This window comes from Pogona vitticeps, chromosome 13 (genome assembly GCF_051106095.1).
Source record: "Pogona vitticeps strain Pit_001003342236 chromosome 13, PviZW2.1, whole genome shotgun sequence".
Lineage (NCBI taxonomy): Eukaryota > Metazoa > Chordata > Lepidosauria > Squamata > Agamidae > Pogona > Pogona vitticeps.
Window position 1 is genome coordinate 12,611,067 of NC_135795.1, and position 27,681 is coordinate 12,638,747.

The window sequence follows — 27,681 nt, forward strand, 5'->3', positions numbered from 1 at the left end:
TCCTGATGCAACTTGTAAAATGTACCACCTGTGCCCTGGTCAACTGATGCTGTACAATTGGCTTAAAGTCTCAGTATAAATTTGGCACCATCCTGTGACTAGGGGTCATTTAGGATGGTAATTGTTAATGGGGTGCCAGTTCTGCCACACTTACTGAAACCAGTATTCTGCATCAGAGAGAACGGCTGGTCACCCATGGCTATCATCTCTCGTAGGTATTTTTACATTTGTAGAAGGCCTTTTCCTCTACCCATCCAAGCTTCTCCAGGGTAGCCTGGAACTTATTCTTGAAATGTGGCTCTGACATTTGCTACCTCCCACCTCTTGTTATTTGCTCATCTTGGTTTCCCTGGATTGATGGCTCAACCTCTGCCCTCTGTTGACTCTTACCCTTCACAATAAGAAAGCCACTTGCTCCCACTGTACCCATTTGCCAGCAGCGATGCCCTGTGCTAAGTCTTCAGGTAGCTAAGCATGCTAATATTGGAGAGTTGTCCCAAGTCCTGCTGATGCTTGAACATCCTTGAACATCTTCTTGCAGTGCATGCACCCTGCCATGTAAGCCTCTGTTGCACATTGCTGAAAATGTTTTCAGATTATTGACTTCATGAGAGCGGCAGTTTTTGACTGCATATTTCTAGCAGGGATTGCTAACTTGTCATCACTACTAGTTCTGGAAACTGGTGGGCCAAGTGCCGCTGGAGGGGCAGAAGGGATTTCTGTGTCATATGCTTCTGAAATAGTGCCCACCTGAGTAACCTCAGTCTACTCCTCCCCCACACCAGAGGTATATGTACTTGAAGAGGAGTTCCCACCAACCACGATGCTGCTTTGCACAGGAGATATTTGTTGGGACTCGGGAAAAACTCTTCCTTAAATATGATGGATCTGCATGGTATGGATATGGAAGGCAATATTGGTTGCTCTTCATACATCTCTTTCCTAACCACAAAAGCAGCAGCAGTGGGACAGTGTCAGCTTGAGCGTGGATGCTGTCTTTGCCCTTCTGGCACATCACTCCCAAAGAACCTCTTGCCCTGACTGGCTTGCACAAAGACATCACTAGAACATGTCTGAGGTTCACTCATATCTGTCCCACCTTAAACCAGAGGCTTCTCTGCCACTTCCTTGGCAGACACCCTGCCCCCCTGTACTGCTGGTCTTTCATAGTGTCAATGTAGAAGAAGGGTGACAGATTTTGTCTGGAGACTCATAACAGCTGGCGAAGGCTGTCCTTTCCCCCTCTCCCATTCCTCCCAGCAGAAGCTGCTGTAGTGGGTGCAGGCAGCTGTCCTGCAGCCTTCCCTAAGTGCCTACCACACCAACTTTTCATACTGCTTACAGACTCTGCCTAAAAACAGCACCTGATTCTGCTTACAGCAAGTCAGAAACTCTTCCAATGAAAACCACACACAGAGACAGAAAATCTACTAACTTAATACCTCTGTCTATATACAGCAAAATCGTATTCCCCTGCCTGATATGCCCCAGAAGGACCTAAACCTAATATTATTATTTCCCTGTTGATTTACAATGCATTAATCTATGACTCTACTAATCCTACATCTTATTCCTAACAATATTAAGGAAATAATATACAATGAGATGTAAAGAATGTAACTATAAATTGAAGGTTCAGAAAAGGACACAGAGAAAACTGCTACAGGGTAGGCTTGCACCAGAGCATATCCTAACAACAAATGCTCAGGGGATTTATAAGCAGCTATATGCATCTTTCATTACAAAAGAAACAATGTGAAAAAATACTGAGCTTCCTTCTAAATTCCATTGGTGTAGGCAGACATCGTTTACAAACTTTGCTCTGTCTGCAGCCCCTCCCTGGGGAAACACATGGTAACTCCAATCAGCAGGCACTGAGTTCTCTGCCCCCAGTACTCTTGATGCCAGAGGGTCTTGAAGTTTCATTTCTCACGAAATCACTCCAGGAAGCCTGAGAAACAGATTTCATTTTAGCTTCTTCCTCTAACAAGAAGAAACCTAGTCTTTTGCTTTCTAATGTATAGTAGTAAATGAGCCTCAAAATATTAGGAATTATTCTTATAGATATTTTGAATTACCAAATTCAAACTCAGATACACCGGTATTTCGAATTATCTGAAAATTACATTAATTGGTGAATTCCATATATTTCTGAATCCCCTATTGCACATGAACCTTTTCCTGTTGGGACAACTGTCCGGCCATCCCGACTTGTTATCAGAAGCTACAATTGACTCAAGACAACACTATTGTGATTGCTCTGAAAGGCAGCAAGTGAAAGAACTGCAAAATCACTGGAAGTATTGCTGATGCTTTCTTATAGGGAACCCAGTTAGCTTAGGAAGGATGTTGGAAGTCATCAGATTGGCTGTTGGCTTTTCCAATCCTCGTAACAACTTCAGTAGCTGTGCTGGTGCATCCGGTGCCAGCCCAAATCTGACCCAGCAACATATCATTCCAGTATCAGCCAGCCTTGAGTAAATGTCAGCGCAAGAAGTTTACTGGAAGAAACACCCCAACATGTTACACTTGCTCCCACTCTTTCTTCCGCAGTTCGACCCGTCTGATTTTTCCTGTGATTGTCTTTGGCAGCTGCTGGACAAACTCCATCTAGCAAAACGAGAAAGAAAAAAATAGAGCTTGGTTATCTTGATTCGGGATGCAGCTCTGTGCATTGGCAGCTACTATCAGCCAATGTTGCAGTCAGAAGGATTGGCGCCTGCTCTGAAGGGCTGCAAAATTGTGTAGGCAAACGGAGGCCCCCATGACCATGTTATTATTGCTATCATTGCTGCTGCCATGTGCAGTCAACTCACTTCCAACTTATGGTGACCCTAATATGGCTTTCAAGGTTTGTGAGATGTTCACAAGTGGGTTTTCCATTGCCACCCTCCAGCTGGGTTGATTAAGTGGGGGTTTGATCTCAGCTCTCCTAATTCTACCCAATGCATGTTGCTGGACTGGAGCACCCATCATTCCTCACCACTGGGTGTGCAGGTTAAGGCTGGTGGAAGTTGTAGTCCAACAACATCTGGAGACCGACACTTGGCTATCCACAGCATTAACACACTATCAATACAGACAGAGCTACAATATGTCCCCTCTTATTTTGAAGGCTACCCTGTATCTTCTCCATCTCAAAATCACCCTGAGCATTTTTGGGTGTGTGTGTGTGTCTGTGGAGGGAGAGAGGAGATAATATCATTCCGAGAACTAAATTAATTTTGATGCCTAGTATTGTTATGCACAACAACCGGAATTGTATAACTGATTTATGCCTGCGTAAGGAGAATCGCACTCCCAGTAACTCGGATCAGCACCAGGCTAATGAGTGCCAATTTGTCATCCGGAGTTGTATGATTTCCCTTATGCAATTAAAAATCATAATCTCTGAACTGCAGAGCTGGAAGGGACACTATGGGTCATCCAGTCCAGCCCCTGTCAAGGTGCCAATGTGGGGAACTGAACTCCCAGCCTTGCCAGATACCTAAACCACTGAACTATTCAGCAATACGTTCTGACCAGTGATTTTTCCTGTAAACAAGTTTGAAGAAAGATGTTATGTTATTTACTAATTGATATTAAGTGAGTATTTTCTATATATAGTGAATATAATTTTATCTATATAAAGGACTCAGGGGATCTGTGTTCAAATTCCTGCTTGTCTATGGAAACTCACAGGATGGTAGTGTTGGCGCTAGTAAATCCACTCCTTAAATATCTCATATCTTGAAAACAGATTAGGGTTGTCATGAGTCGGATGTGACTTCGATGGCACACGACACACACAAATAATACAATTTTTGGATAACAATACCACACCCCACTGGACATCTCTCCAGTTCTCTGGCACCACTTGCCTTCCGTGGATATTTGTAGGGGGCCGTCACTTTCTTCACATGTTCTTGCAATTCAAGTGTTAATTTTTCCTTGTGCTGTAATGTGTACGCAGGAGATAGAACTACAAATGCTTTCACCACCTAAAAGGCAGAGAGGGTGCAATAAGCAAAGATTTCTATAGATATTAGGGGTGGAAGGAACCCAAATGCACAGTTGCAAGATCTAGGAGCAGTAATACCACGAGTGAGAAGTATCTTGGAACTGTTGTAGATAAAAAGTTGAATATGAGCCAATAGTGCGATGTGGCTGGAAAAAAAAAGGCCAATGCTATTTTGAGATATATTAAAAGAAGTACAGTCTCCAAATCTCATGAGGTGCTAGTTTCCTTCTATTCGGCCCTGGTTAGGCCTCATCATGAGTTCTGTGTGCGGTTCTGGACACCACACGATTAGGGTTGTCATCAGTCGGATGTGACTTCAAGAAGGATGCCGACAAATTGGAACAAGTTCAGAGGAGGGTGATAAGGATGAACCGGGGGCTGGAAACCAAGCCTTATGAGGAAAGGCTGAAAAATTTGGGCATGTTTAGCCTTGAGAAAAGAGGACTGAGAGGTGATATGATAGCATTTTTCAAATATTTGAAAGGCAGTCATACAGAGGAGGGGCAAGATCTATTCTCGATCATCCCAGAGTGCAGGACACGCGACAATGGGCTGAAGTTAAAGGAAGCCAGATTTCGGTTGAATATCAGGAAAAACTTCCTAACTGTTAGAGCAGTACGACAGTGGAACCAATGACCTCAAGAGGTGGTAACCACTCCGATGCTGGAGGCATTCAAGAGAAAAATCGGACAGCCCTCTGTCAGATCTGCTTTGATTTGGATGCCTGTATCAAGCAAGGCTGGTTGGATTTGATGGCCTTACAGGCCCCTCCCAACTAAATCATTCCATGAATCTATGTCTGCTTACGTAGAAGCCGCACATTATTTCACTGTTAAAATACACTAAGATGAAAGCACCATTTTGGGGGAAAAAATCACCAGTACTCCACTCAAAGCTGTAACTACCAATTTTGGCACCTGGGGCAAGAAACATCACCTCCTGCCCCCCTAGACTCTGAGGCTCCTCCCCTTCTTTTTTGGGGGGCACATCAGATGCTCCCAATGCCATAATCTCCTCCTCCTCCTCTTTGGACACGGGATTCTGAGCATGGGCATCACGTGAGGCAACCTTTACCATGTCTTGATAGGGAATGTGGACATGGTGCCTTCATGTTTTCTTTCTTAAAAAGCATAACCTTTTGGTTTCTTTTTTTGGGGAGGTTTGCCACGGTGGGACTGTGCTGAATGCGTCAGCAGTGCTTTGCTTTCTGTCTAAAGCAACAGACGAGTTCCAGCCACCCCTGCGGAGCCCTCCCCTGAAAGTCACTAGTTTTGGGAGATGTTGCCCTTAATTTTCCTGACGCTCTCCAGTTGTCCCACCTTTACTTTTGGCATCCTCTCAATTTCTGCACCACAAGACAAAGCCCCAGATGCTCTAGTTCCAGCTTGCCCTGCTTCTCTCTGGGTTTGCCTGAGACATAATGGCCCACAACCTATGAGATTCATGGCTGTGTGAGAATTAGAACGTTGACTTCCAATTCACCCCTAACCAGTACACCATATTGTCTCTTATTATTTTAATTACCTCTCCCCTAAGTGGGTCTGGGCTGCTAACTGCAGCTGCTTCTGCCACTGCTGGATGCTCTAGAAGCGCACTTTCTACCTCAAATGGTCCAATTCGATACCTACGGAAAGGAAACCAATAATCACACAGAGTTCTTCTCAAGCCTGTCTGAAGCTGGGAAGGACTCAATATAGAATCTTCTCCATGTTCGTTATGTGGCTTACCACAAACCCATGACTTTTCCATGCATGGCGAAAGGTTTTCAGCAGTGGGAAGCAATGGAATATGTCACCTTGACAACTTCAGCTGATTCCACATTTTAGCATATTTAGCTTATAAAGGTAAAGGTAAAGGTTCCCCTTGACAATTTTTGTCCAGTCGTGTTCGACTCTAGGGGGCGGTGCTCATCCCCGTTTCCAAGCCACAGAGCCAGCGTTTTGTCCAAAGACAATCTTCCGTGGTCACATGGCCAGTGCGACTTAGACACGGAACGCTGTTAGCTTCCCACCGAGGTGGTCCCTATTAATCTACTTGCATTTGCATGCTTTTGAACCGCTAGGTTGGCGGGAGCTGGGACAAGCGACGGGCACTCACTCCGTTGCGTGGATTCGATCTTACGACTGCTTGTTCTTCTGACCCTGCAGCACAGGCTTCTGCGGTTTAGCCCACAGTGCCACCACGTCCCTAGCTTATAAACAGCATTATATTTGAATATTCTTTTTTTCTCATATTGTTCAGTGTAGGACCAGTTGGGTTTTCATGGATGGGCTGTTCAAGAAGGAGCGTTTGTTTTCCTTGAAATTTGCAGCTCTTTACTGGTGTTGCTGGCATTTTCCCCACCATCCATATGACACTCCTCTTATCTTGTGCCACAGAGTAATTTTCCCCCATCAGTCACCTCCTTTCAATGTCTCTTGAAGGACATCTTATTTCTAAAATGCTTTCTACTGGGGACAGAGTTTAGCACCTTCCATTGTTAGGTGACATGCATGGTGAACTCATCAAGTCAGAAACTTTGATTATTACTCAATTAGCACTCCAAAAAAGGAAAGGAAAGAGAAAGGCTTCATCAAAGGATCTCCAGCAGAGATATGGAATTCTTAGATTTTTTAAAAAAAATCTTAAAGATCAGAGGGGTTGATTTTTAAAAATTTGGACACAAATCCTGAAAACCCTGGTTCTTTTTCTGTCAAATGACAGAAAAAGATGTAGGACAAATGATCTATCTGAAAAAGCTCAAGGTTACTGCTGGTTATTCCCACTTTTTTATTTTATTTTAATGGATTTATTTTGTATTTGTATGTCATATAGCAATAAATCCCTTCTCCCCAGTTTTGCTTTGATCCATTTGCCTTAGCTGCAAACTTGGGATCACGCTTGCATTGTGCAAATAAAAGTGCATTTTAAAAATTAGGGGACAAAGAACCAACCCTGCAGAATTGATGATATCATCAGCTCTTCCAACAAACCAGATGTATCCGTCTTCATCCATTAGTCCTCTGTCTCCAGTAACATGAAAATCCCCTCGTATTGTTTCGACTGTTTTTTCTGGATTATCCTAAAGAACACATTCCAGAAAGGTTGAATTAGCAGCAGGCATTACGAGGGCCGGTCTTTCCGTTAGGCAGAGGGAGGCAGGACAGCAGAGTTTTTGTGTCACGAAGAAATGGCAGCAAATGGTCAATTATTTGTTATAATAGTGTGCTTTTAAAATTGCCTTCTATGCCAAAAGAATTTGGCTGGCTTTAGTTCCTTTGGCATCAATGAATAGGAGGCAGTCATTCGCTACTTTGCCTCAGGTAGCAGAATATCTTGGCCCAACTCTGTATATAACTACCAATTCAGTTATAATCCATTAATGGCCCAGCCTTATGACAGTACATCAGGGATGAGATTTTTTTTGGATTACAACAATCCCATAATTCTCAATTCTGGAAGTTCTGCCTGTCCAACAGATGGCACCTAAATGTGGCTCGCCTGGGAGGAAGACTTCAGCCGGGCCTGAATCCACCTCAACTTCTTTTTCCTGCCTCACTGCTAACTGGGAGCTTTCGTTTAAAAAGTTAGGTGGACTTAGGCCCAGCTAAGCCTCAAAGCCTTCCGGCTGAGGGCTTTCTCCCAGGTGAGCCACATTTAGATGTCTCTTAGGTAGAACTCCCAGACTGGAATATTAGAGATTTGTAGTAAAAGAAAATATCCCAAAATCCCATATTAACAATATATACCCATACAAGAACACCTGCTTCTTTCCTCTACAGAGGACAGCCTAGTAGATGACTTGAGGCAATCTTTTACTTGTATAGATTTTAAAAACCTACTACTTTTTTGTTCCTTTGTGATCTGTCCCAGTTTTGAAATACAATTTTGCTTCAGTGGATTTTCAGCCTCTTCCAGGGAGATTGATTTAAAGAATACAAATCTACAAGTTAATGATTTATTTTTAATTTTTGCAACTATAGCCAACCAGGCTATCAGAAGGATTGTACCTCCCTATATGTTGTTTCCCCCCAATCTCTTAAGATCTTCAGCGGAGCCCTTTTTGGGGATTTTGTTTTAGTGCCCTCACGAGCGTGTTTCATGGAGACACGAGAAAGGGCCGGCTGCTTAGGGTTTGTCGGAGGCTCTTCCTTGGGAAGTATGGCTGGACCCCTTACCTCTTGTCTTTTTGACGACAGTTAAAGATCTGCCTTTTTAAGCTGCGCTTTTGATAACTCAATTGGACAAAATGGAATCTTTGTTGGATTCTGTGCATGCATTCTTTTTAAAGTGTGCTTTTAAAGTTTTTAAATATTTAGCTGACTGTTTTTAATCACTATTATATGTTTAATGGGCGTTTCACTTTTTAATTGATTTGTAGTACAGCGTGTTTTAACAAATCGTTAGCTGCCTTGGGCCCCTTCACTGGCATAGAAATGAAAAACAAACAAATAAATGATGAAAATTGGATGGCTATTTTGGTATTCATTGCTAGTTCTGAATAAAAAAATATATACAATGTGTTTAAACCAGTGTGTGATTCTAGGATACCACTTTATGCCAATAACATCACCTTCATAGAAGCACAGATCTGGATTGGATATTATATCTCATTTATTCCATGGTCTGCTCAGTGCTAGAAATCCAGAGCTAGAATCAATCCAACAGACACCTCCGCAGTTTGCGAATCCACATCTTTGGTTGCAATATTGAAATGCTTTCACTGCTAAGATGCTTCTCCTAATATTCATATCTCCTGTAGCTTTGACCTTAGACTCCTCATCACTAGCATTCTTGTTGGGCCTTGATGGAAGAAGAACATCTTAACACTTCCCTCTCTGAGTGGACCAGATCTTTCTAGCTACTCTTTCTCTTGCCCTTTCCACTTGCCACTTCCCCAGGTGCATTCATTTCAGCAGCAGCTTCTGGGCATTTGTTTTTCATTCTGGATTGCATGGCCATTGGCATTACTATTGAGGTGGTGCTTGTGTTAGGAAAAAAGGCTTATAAAAACATAAGCATCAGCTTTGGTGGGGAAACCTACATGAGACCAACAAGTTATTTATGTTTCTTGATGCCTGTCTGAGCTCTGGGGAAATTTTTCAAGGGAAATCTCTGGGGATTCATCCATCCCTCAGAAGTACAGTATCTCCTTATGCATCACTTAGGTATCATTGATGTTCTTACCACATAGCGAGAAAAGAGACCAAGTGGCCTATTCGGCTTCACTCTGATGGCGATTTCTCCTTCTTTCCCACAAGGCAGAATGTTGGCTTCTTCATCTACAATCTGGAAGAAGAGGACATGAGAATAAAAGAACATGAAAGTCATGCTGGATGAGACCAAAAGCACATCTAGGCCAACATTCTCTTATTTATTTATTTATTTATTTATTTATTTATTTATTTATTTATTTATTTATTTATTTATTTATTTATTTATTTATTCATTTATTTATTCATTCATTCATTCATTCATTCATTCATTCATTCATTCATTCATTCATTTGATTTGATTTGATTTGATTTGATTTGATTTGATTTGATTTGATTTGATTTGATTTGATTTCTACCCTGCCTTTCTAGACAGAGTCTACTTGGGGCGGCTTACAAACAATTATAAAACATCATAAAAATACAATCAAATATAATCATCATTGTAATTATCAAAATATGTATAAAATCTTCGCACAGTGTTCAGTCAGAGGCATATGGAAAACTCAAAAGGAGAGGGTCCTAAATCTAACGGTTTGTCCCACCTGGAGCAGATGCTTTTAGTAAGTTTACAAGTGAAACATCAACACTTATTTAAGCCCAACTGATTTAGTTGGGTCTACCCAAGGCGAGATTGGATGAGGAAAGCCAGTATCTGGACAAAGCAGTCCTGAAGATGTTGGTGCATGTGCTGGTGATCTCAAGGACTGACTACTGCAATGTTCTCTGTGTGGGGCTTCCCTTGAAACTGACTCAGGAATTCCAACAGGTACAGAAATGCAGCAGCCAGACTGGCGTCAAATGAGAAGACGTACGAACGAGCACATTTCTCCAGTTCTGGCCAACCTCCACTGGTTGCCTATGTTGTTCTGGGCCAGATTCAAGCTGCTTAGCCCTTCATGCTTTGGGACCTCTGTACATGTCAGAGTGTCTTTCCCTAAAAATGTCCACCTTCACCACCTGTTCCTCACACGCGATGCTTCCTGGGGGGCCAGGAAGTCATCAGCCAGAAACCGGGCCTTCCCAGTTGTGGCCATATCCCTTTGGAGTGGGCTCCCGATGGAGCTATACCTGGCCTCTTCCCTAACTGCCTTTCCGAGGACGCTCAGAGGCTGTTTACGAGGCTGTTTACGAAGATTTGGAGAGCATCTTCTCTTAACCAAATACGATGGACTAGTTTTAGATTACCCATTTACCATTGTCTGGTTTTTATTGGTTTAGCTGATTATATGTTGTGTTTGTTTTCACAATATTTATGATTTGTTTTACTGTTTACTCAATTCAACTCTGGATGCAAACCATCCAGGGGGGTAGTGCAGATCACTGGTCAGTGCAGTACACAATCTATCTATCTATCTATCTATCTATCTATCTATCTATCTATCTATCTATCTATCTATCTATCTATCTATCTATCTATCTATCTATCTATCTATCTATCTATCTATCTATCGCTATACCCTTCTGCTCACTGCAATGTATGTCCTGACTACAGATAGCTTTAGAAAGCTAGTTTTCAGACTACATCTCCCAAAAAGCTGGGGGTCTTTTGGGAGCTGTAGTTCCCCCCCCCCCAAAAAAAACCACCAAAAAACGTTTCAGAGCTTTGCCATTCCACTTTGGCATTTCACAGCAAGGATATTTAAAAACAGCATTCACCAACCTGAACATCATACGGCGCGCAAGCCTTTCCCATGGAGCCTGGCTTAATCTTCATCCCTTTGAGGACTGCACAGGCCATGCCCTGTTTCAAAGAGGAGCATTGTTGTGAATGGCAAAATAGGAAGGGTCTCGTGCAAGTTGACCCGATGTGCATTTACTCAGAAACAAACTCCAGTGAGTGATTGCTATGCGGTTTGCACCCCAGCAACTGTATACAGGAGTTCAGCTTTGAATTCCTTGGATACTCAGAGGTCACCTGTCTTTGTCCATCTTGAGAAACAAGACATTGCCGTTTTCACTAGGAGCAGGTCTTTTGTAAATCTAATGGGTTTCAGTGGCCTGCCGAAAGGCAAAACATACCAGCAGGAACGCAACAGGGAGAGAGCACGGAAATACATTGTTGCATGAAAATTCTACCACCTCTGCAGGGTCTTGTCCACATTGCAGCTAAAGCCCGAGTGGGAAAGAGGATGGCAGATGACATCATTGTGGCCAGTCAGAATCTCCTGGGGCCTCAGCCCGGGTTTCACTGCATCACTGCATTAAAGAGCTACTTCAATGTACTGTTAACTTAAAAGCAGTCTAGCTTTTAAATAAGGAATTTTTTTTATTTTTTTCTTTGAATAGTAGTTGTGCATGGAAGAAGAGGCTGCATGTGGACAGAAACAAGAGTTCAGAAAAGTTACTTAAAAAAAAACAACAACTACAAATCCTACTATCTCCGTGCCAGATGGATGGAGTATTCTGGGCCCTATAGCACAAAAAAAGTGACATTTCCAAGGTTTAAACAAGTGACCTGCAGGCAGAGAAGTTGGTGTGCGGGTGGCATTCAAGTGTGTGAATGCTACAAGGCATGGTGCTTTAACACTTATTACTGTTTATGCTTCAACACAAGACTAGGAAATGGGCAGCCCTCCAGATATTACAGGATGGCAGCTCTCACCAGCCATAGCCAGAATAACTAAAGGTAAAGGATGATGGGAGTTGCAGTCCAAGAAGATTTTCCAAAACTCTGCTTTATAATACTTTTGAAAGTGTGACTTAAATATGTGACCTAGGAGTGTGGGAGAGTTTTGTTTGGAGTGTATTCTTAACTTCCTGGAGTCAATATGTACACCATAATTTATTTAATGGATTTAACCTGTTCAATTTCTATCCTACCATTTACCCCTTGCGGGACCCGAGGCAGTTTACAAAGAACATTGCAAAAACCACAAATAAAATCCTTCAGATGGCGCATTTTCCTGAATGACATGATTGAATCCTTGGCTAAAAAAACCCTATACGTACCAGGAAGAAAGCATAGAAAAAAGGGCTCGTACTTTAGAGAAAACTGCATACAAAAAGCAATTGTATATTTCATGGTGAATGTGTATCCAGCTAGCTGGATAGCTCAGGGGTGAGCATCTGCTGCGGAGCCAGAGTCTGAGTTTTTAATTCCCCACTGGGTCTGCTGGGAGAAGACCCAAGCTGGGTGGCCTTCACAATTCCTGGATGCCCACAGAAGATGGGAATGATAAACCACTTCTGAGTGTACTCAGATGTCCTGTATGGAGAATTAGTGCAGGGAAAGTGCCCCAGAGGGAGACCCCAGCTGCAATACAAGGATATCTGCAAGCGGGATCTGAAAGCCTTGGAAATGGATCTCAACAGATGGGAAACCTTGACCTCTGAGCATTCAGCCTGGTGGTGCATCATGGCCTCTCCCAATTTGAAGAGACCCTTGTCCAGCAGGCCGAGGCAAAGAGGCAGTCCCGAAACCAGCAAAATCAGGGAGCTGGACAGGGAACAGATTGGATTTGTCTTCAATGTGGAAGGGATTGTCACTCTCGAATTGGCCTTCTCAGCCACACCAGACGCTGTTCCAAGACCTCCATACAGAGCATGTTACCATGGTCTCTCGAGACTGAAAGGTACCTAATCGGAGTATGCTGTACTTGGAAAACTCTGGAAAGGGATACCATAACTTAGAATTGACTTGACATCACATGATGATGGTGGTGGTGGTGGCGGTGAATGCATATTTTATAAGGAAAATTCATAATTTGAATATATACAAAATTCACAGAAAAGATGATGGAATGGGCTTAGAACTGAGTATATGCAGAAGTCACGTGGAACAGAATGAGTCTGATATAGTGGTGCGTCGCTTAACGAGCGCACCGTATAATGACAAAATCGCATAGTGATGGGGTCTCAGCGATCGCAAATGCGATCGCATACCGATGGCCCCTATGGGCAAAACTCGCTTTGCGAAGATCGGTAAGCGTTTTGCTTACCGATCTTCGCAAAACAAAGCCCAACGATCAGCTGTTCGGCGGCTCCAAAACGAGGGCGCGAAAATGGCTGCCGGACCTGGGAAGCATCACTGAACAGTGAGTTTTCGGGCCATTTGGAACGCATTAAATGATGTTTAATGCATTCCTATGGGCTTTTCTGTCCCGTTCAGCGATGTTTCGCCATAGCGAAGGTTAATCCGGAACGGATTAACCTCGCTATGCGAGGCACCACTGTATGTCCATCCACAGTGAACCTACCGTTTCGGTCTGTCCATAGGCTTCGTGGATGTCTAGTCCTGTTTTCTTCTTCCATTGCTCCATCACTTCAGGGTTTAGAGGCTCTCCTGCACTTATGCAATGGCGGAGGCTCATGAACTTATAACTAGCAAGGGGTGAGAAATTTAAATCAGTTTCTTTTTTGTTAGAAATAAAACTTTACCAACATGCACAGATTTCATCAGGTAGAGATATTCATATGTGGGACAAAATCATAAGTGATTGATCCATCCATCTAGATGGGTTTTTGCATGCCTGTGTAAGCAACTATATTAGTGCTGAATTCAATTGGTGTCATTGAAGAAAAAACACACATCTGTATGGCAGGAAAGTACTACATGTTTCTCTTAATGCTGAGAGTACTTCTCCATTTTCCATTTCACCAGAGTTTAATTTCAGATCATTTTAAGAAATTACTTAAAATGTGCATTTGTTGGCATATTTGCAATTTGAGATTTTAAAAATGCAAATAGGAGAGAAGGCGAAAGGGACAGATTTTCCCTATCCCTATAAAGAACAGTATTGATGTAAAAAAATGAAAGATCATTTGTAAATATATACATGGCCTAAAGAATTTGCTGGTATTATTAACAAGATGAGAGAAGGTGCCTGGAATGTAATGTTTCAGGTAAGTCCACCTTCTAAGTGAAAACAAACAAGCAAACAAATTTCAAAGGTGGTCTTTCTGCTGGTGAAATTATGAGACTTTCTGTGTATACAGGAAACAAATGAAAAATTATGTTCTCTGGGTTACCAGGTGAGAGCATCAGCTAAAGACCCCGAATGCCTCCAAGATAGAGACAGAGAAATCTCAGAGAGGACAACACTGGAGAAGAAGACAATTTGATTTGCATGTATGAATGCTTTGAAGCTTGCAGATCCATCTTCATCCATGCCAGAAAGCACCAGGGCTCCCTGGCTCCATGCAAATATGTTTGCATGTGTGTTGCATTTGCACAACGTCAGTGTGCATTTTACAAGTCCTAATTGCCTCAACAACAACAACAACAACAACAACAACAACAACACACACCTCCCTTCATGTTCTGTGTGCTGTACTTAGAGCCACACAGGAATGGTAGCCACTGTCCTACTCACTGGGCATATATTGATCCCTGATTAGCTATTGAGTGCCATATTGTCTAGTTTTAGGTTCTCAATTTGTTTAGCCGGATGTCCCTCCCATTTATTTCCACAACCAACTGGCTCAAAGGCAGTTCCGCCCCCACAGCTAGTCCTCATCTGCCCTGCTGCTGTGACATCACAAGAGCCCACCCTTGCTCTTGAGTTTGGGCTCTGAATCTAAGGCTGTGTTTCCCAAACTAGAGTCTCTAGATGTTCTTGGAACCAAGACTCCCAGAAACGTTCACCACTAATTGTGCTGGCCAGGATTTCTGGGAGTTGTAGTCCAAGCACTTTTGAGGACCTAAGGTTGGAAACCAGTGATCCGAGGGGCCAGCCTGCTGCTGCTATGGCAGCCCTAACCCCCTCCCTGTCACATGGGAAGCGCTCTTCAGAACCTTAGGATGCAATCTGAGCTTCAGAAAGGCATCTGGATTGTAAGTTTTATGCTGTACTGGAAGCAATTTTTGAAAACACATTAAGTGATTAAAATGTTTAAAACTTTAAAAGCAAACTTCCTTAGCTAAACCAACCAACCAACCAACCAACCAACCAACCAACCAACCAACCAACCAACCAACCAACCAACCAACCAACCAACCAACCAACCAACCAACCAACCAACCAACCAACCAACCAACCAACCAACCAACCAACCAACCAACCAACCAACCAACAAACAAACAAACAAACAAACAAACAAACAAACAAACAAAGAATTATGTCTGTAATAGTGTTATTACATTGGCAGGAGGTTGGAACCAATTACCCTCGGGGTCCCTACAATCTCATGATTCTGTCATTCTAAGTCACCATGATTTGCATTTTCAACTCAGCAATTCTACTGTTCAGCAACATCACTGCTGAGAAGACATAACGAGGTAAGTACTCTTTTGCAATGATATTTTTTAAAAGCAATTTCCCCTTGGTACCTGCTCAAATCATTTTGCACCAACATGCGGAACAAGGTCGGAGCACCCAGGATGGTGGTGATGGGAAATCGGGAGAGAGTCTGGTAGATAAAAAAAAAAGGCAAGCAACATTTGTGAATGAACACCACCATGTGACCTAAGCCCGAGGTTTAATCTACCAAAAATACGCGAATCATGTTGGCGTCTCACACTAATAGACACGATGGCGCTGGACGATGCAGCAAAGCAAAAGTATAGTGCTTATATATGACCCCATAGTGCTTAAATCTCTCTCTAGCCAGTTTGCAATTTAATTACGCAGGCTACACATTGCCCCCTCCAGCAAGCTGGGCACTCAATTTGCCAACCTTGGAAGGATGGAAGGTTGAGTCAACCTTGAGCTGGCTACCTGAACCCAAGACTGAAATCGGGTCATGAGCAGAGTCTTCACTGCAGCACTGCAGTTTAACCACTGCACCAAGAGACTCCTTTGTTTAATTATACTTTGATGAGTACTGTCCAAAATGGACGGTTTGTCCATTTCTACAAGCATTTTTAGTACAATCAGGGCGTAGCATCCAAAGGCAGAATAACCATGATGCTGTCCATCCTCTAGTAGGAAAGGAATAAGAAGGAGTGGTATTACCATATTTTTCCATGTATAAAATGGCACTTTTTCCTTAAAATAATTTGAGAAAAAATTGAGGGTCATTTTATAAACGGAAGGCAGCTCTTTACCGCTGTCTTTTGCGAAGATACAGGGCTTAGCAAAAAGGGAACCCTTTGATCCCTGCTTTTTCTAATTTGGGGTTAGAAAAGGGGGGTGTTGTCTTATACTTTGGGTCATCTTATAAACGGAAAAATATGGTAATCCAGAAATGCCCATTTTGTTTAGAGTACAGAAACCCTAGCCAGCATGGTCAAACATCAGAGGTGATGAGGCTTGAAATCTGACTATACTGCAGGATACAAGATTTCCAGGTACAACTAAGCAAGGCAATCTCTTAGAACATGAGAGGTCCTGAGTTTTACTTTTGGACGAGTCCAAGCTTCTTGGAGAAGAAGAGACACAGAAAAAGGAAAGAAAGAACATAGAAAGAGGCAGGAGAAGAAAACCCACATGAGATGGGCCATCTTACATTTAGGATGATTGACGGTTCTACTTGTGGCATGTTATGTACAAAGACACATGATCCACAGACCCATGGATTAAAAACAGCTCCCAGACTAGTTAATATCCAGCCAGTGTCTGCAGTACACCACATGACGTCTAAGGGGGTTGTATCCAGCCAGTATCTGATAAACAGTGGAAAGAAAGTTGTGATGGATAGTTGAACTACATAATAAGGACTCTGATCAAAGGTCGTACTCAGTGGTAATAACATCAAGAAGTTGTACCCAGTGGGTCACAAGTCATGCCTAATGGTTGACAAATTCTGCTCTATTGGATTAGGATTGATGGGTCACATTCATGTTGTGTGGGTTGACAGCCCATAGTCAATGGGGTTCATCCAATTGTTGGCCCCATCTAGAGTGAGGCCCACTGAATCAATGAGACATACATTAAGTATTGATGTTAAAAATCTCATTTGTTCATTGGGTCTGCTCTACTTGGAACCAACAACAGGATTTAGCCCAGGAATGGGCAAATTGTTGCTGGACTGCAGTTTCCAGCATTCCTTTACATTGATTGTATTCTATAGGGCTAAATGGGACCTACAGCCCAATGCCTCTTGCAGGATTGTGATTGGGCCACCCCTAATTCAACTAAATTATATTCGGTTTGACAGATTCAAAGACTGAAGAATTATACTGTACACTCCACTGCACTGAGGCTGAGAAGTCAAGTTGACACGTTCCATTCCATGGTATTACCATTGAGGTAAATCCAGTCATTGACTAATGATTTTTAAAGAAGTTACTGTATTTTTAAAAATCTTACCTTTCCTTCAAAGACCTCAGGTATATCACTACTTTTCTGCCGCATTTATTCTGAGAACATTCTGAGACCAGTTAGACAGACATGGTGGGGTCAGCCATTAACCTAAGCAGAGATCTAAATCTTGATCTCCACATTGTAAGTCTAGCCGTCTAACATGGTGTCTCTCATGCATTGAGGTTCATATAACACAGAATTATTTCCCTTCAGCAGCTAGTAGTCAAAGCCACACTTCTCTTGAATATGGGTGTTCCATCCATAGTGATTTTGGTTAATAATAACTCTGTTCAAGCTTTTCATAATAAAGGAACTGGTATTAATCATTGAACAAAGACAGCAAGCTAGTTCTGCTCCCCTCGGTCCTAGCTCTCGCATGTCTAATCTAAAAAGTCAGTATCTCCATTTGATCTGGAAGCCTGCTTTTTTTTTAATGTTTCCTGATCACATAACAGACTGATAGAGACTTTTTCATTCTTCAGATAAAGACATCCACATGCAAGAACCAGTAAGGAAAGGAAGTTGGGTTAGGCAGCTCCCTTTACTCACTGGTTAAGATTGTCTTCTATTGAACTCCTGAATAAACTAAGATCCTCTATAAACTTGCCCAATCTGTCCCCTTCATAATGAATTCATAACAACGGTGCTTTACAAGGAGAATTCTCTGAAACTGCCATGATGGTCGTTGAGATTTTCATGGGACTCTCACAGGTACCTTTTGTTGGCGATCGGTCTGAAGCCGAGGCTCCCTTGGGAAAGCTCCGCCATCTTAGGAGCTCCTGTCGTCCCACTGGTGAAATAAACCATCATGGGATCTTCGATCTTGGTTTTCACACAAGTGTGGTCAGCGGGGGCCTCTCTGTGCAGGAAACAACCAGCCTGATGGTTAAGATAGGACAAGGGTTTACAAAACAGGCGAGGCTCAAAGCTGCACTGGGGGTGGTCTCGTCCGGGAAGTTCTTGTTTTAGGCATAAAAGATGTCCCGTCTGTACTCAAAGCTGTAACTAGACCAGGGTGTTTAGGGCTTTGACCTAAAGTGCTGAAATTCAGAGTGCAGGGTAGAGATGGACAGTTTGGCATGGTTTATTTCCCCTCTGAGCAACTGATCCTTGGTTCGGTACTCCATCCCGTCCAGCAGGCATTCCCTCACTGGGAGCACCCAGAGGAGGCGGGGCAGAGAGATGCCACCAAGGGGATGCCTACGGGAAGGGGTGGAGCACTGGACCAGTGGCTCGGTCAGGAAACGAACCACACCAAACCGCCCAACTTTCAGTTTGTGCCCATCTCTAGTGCAGGGCACTTACCCACATGCAAAGAATGCCTCCAACTGTTCTTTCTCAGGTCAAAGGATACGGAGAGCAGGTGACTACAACCAGTATGTCCATGGCATGCTCAGGCCCAGTCATTTCCCCCTATTCCTTCACTCTTTCCCTGCATCTGCCTATCACACAGCCTTTACCAAGAGAGCAGAGAAGCCTTGGGCACTAAGATTATAGGCATACATGTACATATATATGCAAAGTATCCTCTGTGATGAGATGGGATATGTGATTAAAATCTTGTATTGAACATGGGTTTTGTAATTAAGAAATGTGCAAGAGAGGTTCCATCCTCTATTCCTGTGCTGTTTTGGACTTCCAGACCACCTCTCCCCACAAGTCTAGCGTGCGTGTAGGAAAAATCAGTATCTCGTATCCCGGCCCATTATAACGCACCATGATACCTACTGTATATACTTCACTATTGCTGCAAATTGCTGGTGCTTGCAAGAGGAAAGGGTGCTTCTGGACCCAATTTGATGAATGCTTAGACATGCCCAAACTGAGAGCAAAGCATCAGCAGTGGACCAATGGTTCCAGGGATGAAACAAGGAAGGGATTATTTCATTCAGGTACTGTACAAGGGGCTTCCGATAATGGATGGCCAATTTACTCAGGCTTCATACTTGTGTGTAGTTGTACCTTGCTTTGATCAGGACATGTTACATGTCGACTATAGTTAATGATCGTATTTTGTCATAGATGCATGAATATCAGTGAAGAAATAATGTCTACCTGCAATATGACAATTATTAAGGAAGTCTTATGTGAGTGAATTAATATAAAGATGCCTTGGAAATGGCAATTATGTGGAAATCATGTTCTGCTCAGAACATGACTGATAAACCAGACTCTTAGATTTATTGCCTTTGGGTGTGTGTCTCTGTCTTCCTCTCTCAGGTATACAGTAGATCAAACAAGACCTGCCGGGGAGAAATGAACAACAGAGCATTTTTGCAGCATGTGAATTATGAATGGGAATCTCTAACCATTTTTGTACATAGGCTTTTTCTTTTTTAAGTGCCCTTCCCCTGGGCTCTGGAATTCTGAACCCAATGAGCCCAGGCTAAACTCCCCACCAAAACACATATTTCCTGTTGGCCTTCCTCTGGCAGAGAGTTAAAAAAAAATGTGCAGGTTTTTCAGAATTGACTGACTGCAGAGGATGACGTTGCTGCCAGTTGAATCCAATATTTTTTTAGAGCTTTAAAACATGGAAAGGGACGTGGTGGCGCTGTGGGCTAAACCGCAGAAGCCTGTGCTGCAGGGTCAGAAGATCCGGCAGTCGTAAGATCGAATCCACGCAACGGAATGAGCACCCGTCGCTTGTCCCAGCTCCCGCCAACCTAGCGGTTCGAAAGCATGCAAATGCGAGTAGATAAATAGGGACCACCTCGGTGGGAAGGTAAACAGCATTCCGTGTCTAAATCACACTGGCCATGTGACCACGGAAAGATTGTCTTCGGACAAACGCTGGCTCTATGGCTTGAAGAGCAGGATGAGCGCCGCCCCCTAGAGTCGGACACGACTGGACAAAAATTGTCAAGGGGAACCTTTACCTTTACCTTTTAAAACATGGAAGCCTTCAATGGCTTCAAAGCAGGATTTAATGTGAGTCGCTTTAAATTCTTGACTCTCTTTTGTGTTTTGATCATATTCTTTTAAGTAACAATGCCTTGCTATCCAAGCCACTGGAAGGGCCCTTCGGATCACCTGCTGGGAGTTGTCCATTAACTCCCCTTTTGGGGATGAGGAGGTGGAGCATGAATAAATGAATATCTATTTTTATCTGAGAAATTAGATGTCCGAGGTTTGATCTCTGCTTTGTTTCAGCATTCCTCTGCTTTCCAGCTGCTCCCCTCTTTCTCTTTTGTCGATGTTTAGCCTTCATTTCTCAACTGCCTAAGCTGTGGCCTTCCTGCGTTTACATTTTCTCGGATGATTCATGTGCAACAGAAAACAAAGGGAGAATAAATATGGAACCTAAGCCACGAAAACCAGCAATGAAATCTGAGCAGGTGGTGGTCAGCCAGACATGTGGAATGGAAAATGGCACCCTAAAATGGCCTAAACTTCTCAAACCATTAACACACTTGTATCGTCACATTTTCAAATCTCTGTCAGGCCCACCCAAAATAACTTACCTCTGCAGACCGCTCCCTCCAAAGGTCACCATTATCTGTCTCTTCCTGAATACATCTGGGAGGCCCTTTTGAATTTAATTTCGTATTGGCTGACATTGAAATCCTCTCTACGAAACAACACCAACAACACTTCAAGGGTTCCTAATTTGTAGGGGGCTCAGAGTGTGATGACCACAAGCCTCTCCAATAGATGGGACCTTTCAGATGTTTCTCTGCTTGCAAATCCAGTCAGTCTAACCCACACAGGCAATAGAGAAGGAGAATCTGTCGTCCCAACATCGGGTGGGTCAAATTTGCCCACTCTTGCTCTAAAACCACAGTAAAACTAGAGCTATTTATAGAGTACAAAATGAAGTATAAATGAGTGCAAAATGAGTACAAAATGAATTGGTAGGTAATGTCAGTGCTCCCCCCTCCCTCAGAAAACTCGAGAGGGAAGCTTCCAGCAAACAAAAATGCATGCTTTTTAGCAGGTCATTACTCGAATCATGTTATATATTATTGGAAGGCACACAGGGCCAGCCCTACCATTGGACACAAAGAGGTGCCTGGCTTGGGTCCAGATGCATAGAGGCTACTTTCCAGCTGTTTTCACAAATGTTCCTCTTAATTGGAGAGTCATAAGTGCCACCCAGTCTATCCTGGACCTGCTAAACAAGGTGGGGATCCAAGTGTGATGGAGGATAAGGTCTTGTGGACAGTACTTAGGTTACCAGTCCAGCTAACTTCTACCTGTAGAGTAAGATTAGATTAGGCATCCTTCGGTCTCGAGAGCAGAATGTCCCAAAGGTGGCCCCAAAGATAGGCAAGGTGTGCCACTCACTTGAGCAGTTCGTTGAAGCTCAGCCATCCGTCTCTTCCACCTCCCGAAGATACCATGAGTTTGGCTTGCAATCCATAGCTCTCAGCTGCGATGGACTCGACCACAGGTGCCATAGCATCCGTAGTGACAATGCATTTGGCCTCGGAAACCTGGAGTCTGTACCGGATGTCTTTCGCTGTCAGTTGAGTTGTTCCAGGGATAACTGTGATTCCTGCAACAGCAGCAGTGTGAAGGTCTTAGTATGGGGAAATGGCTGTTGACCTCCACTCCAGCCTGCTCTCGAGGAAGGTGGAGGGCATGGATCCTTGGGCAGGTGGAGGGACGGGCCCAACTTTTTGTGGTTTCAATTAAGAGGAGATCAGATCCAGAGCTTGGGGGGGGGGGGAAGGAACGTCCTTTGGGACTACATCTCCCAAAACCCCAATGCCAGCATAGTTGCTCACCACAGAACTTGGAAATAATGAATTACAAGTAAAAAGGCTACTTGCAAAAAGTTACTGTCTAATATAATTAGTAGTAATGAATAACAATGAAGTTACTTCAGGTGTAATGAGTAACATGTAATAATGTTCAAAATTACATTTTAATAGATTTCAAGAAGCATTTTGAAAAGAAATGTCCAGGTTTTATTCCATTCTTCAATCAAACTTATGTCACATGGCAAGTACTATTTGATTTTATCTTTTGCTCTGTTATTAGAATGTATGAAGTGTGAGTGTGTATAATGTGCCATCAAGTTGGTTCTCTCTTATAGTGACCCTAGTAGGATTTCCAAGGTATGAGAAATACTTAACGACAGTTTATTGCCATCTCCAATGAGTTTCCATGGTGAAATGGGGATTCAAACCCAGGGTTCATGAGTCCTAGTTTGCACTCTATCTACTGCACTGTACAGGGATGCAATATCAAAACTGGCCACTAGGAGGAATCACAGAGTACTTCCTTGTATGCTTCTGACCTGCATGCAATAGCACTAATTACGTGCTCCACTGAGGCACAACAAAAGTAAAAATAATCTGGCTTCTGAGTAGTGAGAAATGCAAGAACTGCCTTTTAAAACATAATTCTTGGGTTTTGAGTGGCTCTGCTGGCTTTACTTTTACTTTTACTTTATTTAGATTTATACCCCAACCCTCTAAACAAAGTCTACTAGGATCCAGAGCTTGGGGAGAACTGTGAGAGTCACAGACCACAAAAGGAACTTTTTAAAGCTCTGGGCAGATGAAGACCTCAGCTACTTCCTGATCTCTTTTCTGCCAGATTCCCGTAACGTTCAGATTATTTTCACTGACCTGCCCTTATGCAAGCCACAGTTACCAACCACCATTCAGGGATTCGAGGAAGAATAACCAGAATCCTGTCTCCTCTGTTCAGGCTACATTGATCTGAGAGGATATTGGCCACTTTCCTGGAAAGGACTCCAAGCTCTTCAAAGCTCCATTTCACCTCACCTCCTCTACCATTTATCCACCATAGTGCTGGGTTGGAAAGGGTCTTTCCATCCTACAAAATGAAAGAGAGAGGGGGAAGGGTACAGCTTACATGGATTTTAGGACTGGTGTAAGAACAGTGCTTCCCAATCTTGGATCTCCAGATGTTCTTGGACTACAATTCCCAGAAATCCTGGCTAGCACACCTAGAGGTGAAGGCTTCTGGGTGTTTTAGTGCAAGAACAACTGGGGACAGAAGGTTGGGAATCGTTGGTGTAGAGTAACAATCCAGGTGTTATGCCCAGCTCACAAATGTTTTTGTCCCCCATAACGAGAACATGGGCAGGGCCTTCTCTGTTATGCTACCCAGATTCAGGAATTTTCCCCGAGGAAGTTTGATTGGCTGCTTCTTTGTTTAGTTTTAAATGGGTTGTGAAATTCTTTTTCTTCCGCATGGCTTGTAAATTATTTTAAAAGTATTAGCTTGGCTCTCAGTTTTGAAAATATTTTTCTTTCTGTAATTTTTTTTAAAATTTAAATTTTATGTCACATGGGGTGATATCTTTTTTCAGGTTGGAAGATGAGTTAGAAATAGTTTCATAAATAAACACTTTGATATTAAAGGGGAGAGTGTATGTCTCTGCCATACCTCCAAAACATCGAATCCTGGATACCTGAAACTTTGCTTACAAAGATGCATCTTGGACTTACGTACTTAGTTTTTAAAATACAGACTGATTTCAATCAATTTAAATTCATCTACACCATGCAGTTGCATCTTCATTCAGCAGATGGCAGATTTAAAAAGTTAATTGAAATATATCTGTAGGTTTTAATGCTATACTTATCCACTAGGTGGCAGATTTCCTCAACCAAATAAAAGTTTGAATAGCTATTATTCTAGAAACTAACTCATTTTGAAAGCTCCAGGAAATCCTAAGAACACGGCCCAACAGCCCAGAAAACCCACAACAACCAAAGACATATTTCTTAAGAAAGAAGTACACCGTAAAAGGAAAGAAACTTGCCTTCTCCGTTTGTGCCCATCTATCCAGTACCTCGCTGGCAAAGTTAAAGTACTCGGGTAGCGGCTGTTCTCCATGGGTTACGGCTTCATATTGCGCAAAAACGGGAGAGCCAAGAAACTTGTGTTGTCTGTGAAATGACCGATGGAGACTTCTAAATATCCAGAAGGATCTCAATATCTGTGATTTAAGTGAGGTTTTCATGGCAGAACCATTAGATCTCAAGCGTTGGTAGATTTAAGTCTTAGTCTACAAGAAATCATGGTAGACAAGGCAAATATTATTACAATAGAACTCGCCATGACCATCACCACCGAGGACAATAATAACAGCACAGAGAACCTGGAGTTCTCAAAGCTCTTCACATTTACTATCTTGGAATTTCACAACAATGCTATAAGGTAGGCTAGTTTTACTTCATGCCCTGCACACCCCAGCAGATTGAAGGTTACGAGTTACGGTGGGAGATCTATCCAGCCCATACTTCAGTGATAATACAAAATATTCATAGTTTTCAAACTTAAACATGAATAGACCTCAAAACATGTACTTTTCCAATGCTTGCAGCGTAGTTCTTAAAAATAAAAATAAAAGAATAGAATAGAATTAATCAGTTTGGGGAGAAAACAGTGCATTACAATGTATACATTTGAATAAATGCAAGCCAAAAAGGGTTGAATTTCGGAAAAAAAAATATAAATGCACACAGGACACTTTGCTAAATAAAAAAATTGTTTTGGAAGATGTGTACATTTAAAAATGTGTGCACAGACTGAAGCAAAAATACACCACAAAGTATTTAAAAATGGGTACAGACAGACCAGGAAAAGAAACATACAATTGAGTGTGAAAACAGGAGAGAATAAACTTAACAAATTTGCCCATCCCTTGTGAAGGGGGAGCGTAAATCCTGCTGAGCAGTTCCGTTTGCTGCTGGCGTGTGCTGTGGGGAGGATGTCATCACCAGTAGCAGATTGCGACTGTCTAAAGGCAAATTGCAGCTGATTAAAAGGCAATGTTGGTGTGTTTGTGATTCATATATAAAGCCAATGATGTTGTGCCTTCCCCAAAATTGCCGAGCGAAGCCTTCAGTGAGTGGCAATTGCTGCTGACATCATCACTCCTGCATCCACAGAGTGGTGCAACTCAATTTGAGTCAAACTCAAGGAAAGAATACCAACACCAAGATCTGAACTCCTTGCTATCAATCTACCACAATCTATATTACAGTGGTGTCTCGCAAGACGAATGTAATTTGTTCTGGGAGTAGCACTGTCTTGTGAAAAAATCATCTTGCAATGCATTGCTATGGGAACCTTGCAAGACGAATGAATATTTTTCATCTTGCGAGGCATCGGTCTTGAAAAAAAATTGTCTTGAGAAGCACACCCATAGAAGAAGCCGTCTTACGAGGCACCATAGTGATTGCAAAAACCATTTGTCTTGTGGGTTTTTCATCCCGCGAGGCGTTCATCTTGTGAGGCATCGGTCTTGAAAAAAAATTGTCTTGCCAAGCACAGCTATAGAAGAAGCCATCTTGCAAGGCACCATAGTGATCGTAAAAACCATTCGTCTTGCGGGTTTTTTGTCCCGCGAGGCGTTCATCTTGCAAGACATCGCTGTACTGCAGAGTACCACAAGCACAAATCAGATGCTGGCAATACGCACAGAGATAATAACACAAGATCCAGTTCACCATGTCACAAAATGTCACATGCACATATGTAGAATATCTTCAATCAATGAAACGTTTGTAAAATTCGCACATTTTCTAATGGCAGTTTGTTGTTTTTTTTTGGAGAATAGACCAGTTACTGAGGGTGAACACAATTAATTTTCTGAACATTTCTATGATTTTTCGCACCCTGGCATAGGCAGATTATTCAGCATTGAGAATTGAAGATAATACCCTGTTTCCCCAAAAATAAGACCTAACCTGAAAATAAGCCCTAGTATGGTTTTTCAGGATGCTCGTAATATAAGCCCTACCCCAAAAATAAGCCCTAGTTAAGTGAAACCCTGCTCTCCACCATTGTGCAGCAACCAGAAGAAGATGATAGGATTGTATTTGAATAAATATAGACTATAGTACATGAAAAAAACAAAACATCCTCTGAAAATAAGTCCTAATGCATTTTCTGGAGCAAAAATTAATATAAGTCCCTGTCTTATTTTTGGGGAAACACGGTACATAGGTAGGGGGTGAGGCAGCGTCAGAGTGGTGTACCAGAGAGCTAGCTGGTGATGTGGGAGATCCCAGTTCGAATCCTCACTCAACCATGAAACTTACAGGGTGACCTGGGTCCAGTTTCGCTCAGCTTGACTTACTTCACAGGGTTGTTGTGAGTCTACAGTGGGCAAGAGGAGAGGAACATAGGCTGCTTTGAGCTCTCCGGAGGAACGACAGGATACACACTTTATAAAACAAGAAATAAACGCGTTTAAAGCAGGAGGCAAGGCTAGTCCATTTCATGTCCCTTTCTGGCTCAGGTCCTTCTCTTCAGTGCGTCAAGCAGTGATGGGCAGAAGGGTGAGGAGAAAGGAAACACGCAGTGGAGAAAGCTGGAGAGGAAGGGAGATGTGATGATCCTAAGCAGGACCCTCCATTCAGGGCAGGAGAATGGTTAAAATAGGAACCTCTCTGCCAGAGGCCAGGTAAACATTGTTGGTACACGTTAACACCCACCAAGTGGTTCTTGCAACCACAAAACCCACTTCGATTGATTGTTCGACTGTGTGAGGTTTAAAGCTCCACATCAGTGACACAGATGGAAGAGGATCTACCTTAGAGCTGTGAGTTTTGGACCTATGGCTCTTGATTGTGCCCAAGAGATGAGCAGCTAAAGGAAGGGGGAATCATGAATCCCTACACTTCAGAGAGCTGCAGGGACCATATCACCTTTTTTTTTTGAGGCAGAATTACTCAAGAGGTGTTGGAAGAGACTTATCTGCTCACGGGACTGACCTGCTCAAGAAGCTGGACCAGGAACACGGAGACCAACGTTGCTGCTCGTTCGGCTGCCTTTTAAGAGATTATTTGTGGTTGAAGACGGCACAGAGTCCGTTGGCTGGAAGAAATGGCAGTAGAGGATCCTGTCTGGCCTTTGTTTGTAGCTCTGCAGCCAAGAGATTTAGACAGCTTAAAGTCTACGCTGGGGCCAGATGTTGAATGCCAGCATCTTCTAATAATTGACATAATCAGTAGAATGTGACAGTCTCTTGCTCTTTGACACCTGGCCTTGGAACACAACTTTGACCCCTGGAATCCTTATTCTCTCCTAGCTTCTTTACCCTTAGAATAGGCGCCCGTTGCTCCATGTTCAAAGGTTGCCTTGCTCTGTTCTTTGGGAAAAGGCCTCCCTTCAAACCAAATTCTTACCTTAGATAATTTTAATGTGTTAAATCTGTAGAAACTGAGATTTTTTTTGGAAATCCTGTATGTGTATGAATTGCTTACTGCAATAATGGTTACTGTTAATCCAAAATATTGTAATGCTACCAACAATTCTAACATAATGGGGTCACTTTGTTGTTATGTGTCATTAGTTAACCTCCAGTACC

The 27,681-nt window shown here is 42.7% G+C and overlaps 1 protein-coding gene across 2 annotated transcripts; it reads right to left on the reverse strand.

The window, feature by feature from the left end:
• Window positions 1-1,668: 1,668 nt before the first annotated feature.
• LOC110082173 (acyl-coenzyme A synthetase ACSM4, mitochondrial) lies at window positions 1,669-27,286 on the reverse strand. Of its 2 annotated transcripts, XM_020799511.3 has the most exons (15): window positions 27,086-27,286; window positions 26,411-26,468; window positions 24,124-24,369; window positions 22,958-23,168; window positions 21,666-21,876; window positions 18,094-18,237; window positions 16,582-16,738; window positions 15,464-15,543; window positions 13,392-13,515; window positions 10,856-10,936; window positions 9,167-9,268; window positions 6,934-7,061; window positions 5,525-5,624; window positions 3,861-3,980; window positions 1,669-2,610 (listed from the first exon to the last, which is right to left on the reverse strand). In XM_020799511.3, exons 3-15 carry the CDS (start codon window positions 24,322-24,324, stop codon window positions 2,524-2,526), a joined length of 1,746 nt encoding a protein of 581 aa, XP_020655170.3. In that variant the 5' UTR covers window positions 24,325-24,369; window positions 26,411-26,468; window positions 27,086-27,286; the 3' UTR covers window positions 1,669-2,523. The 2 variants fall into 2 exon arrangements, with proteins under 2 accessions (XP_020655170.3, XP_020655169.3); XM_020799510.3 differs by lacking the exon at window positions 26,411-26,468 and having other exon boundaries at window positions 27,086-27,285.
• Between the last annotated feature and the right edge of the window lie 395 nt (window positions 27,287-27,681).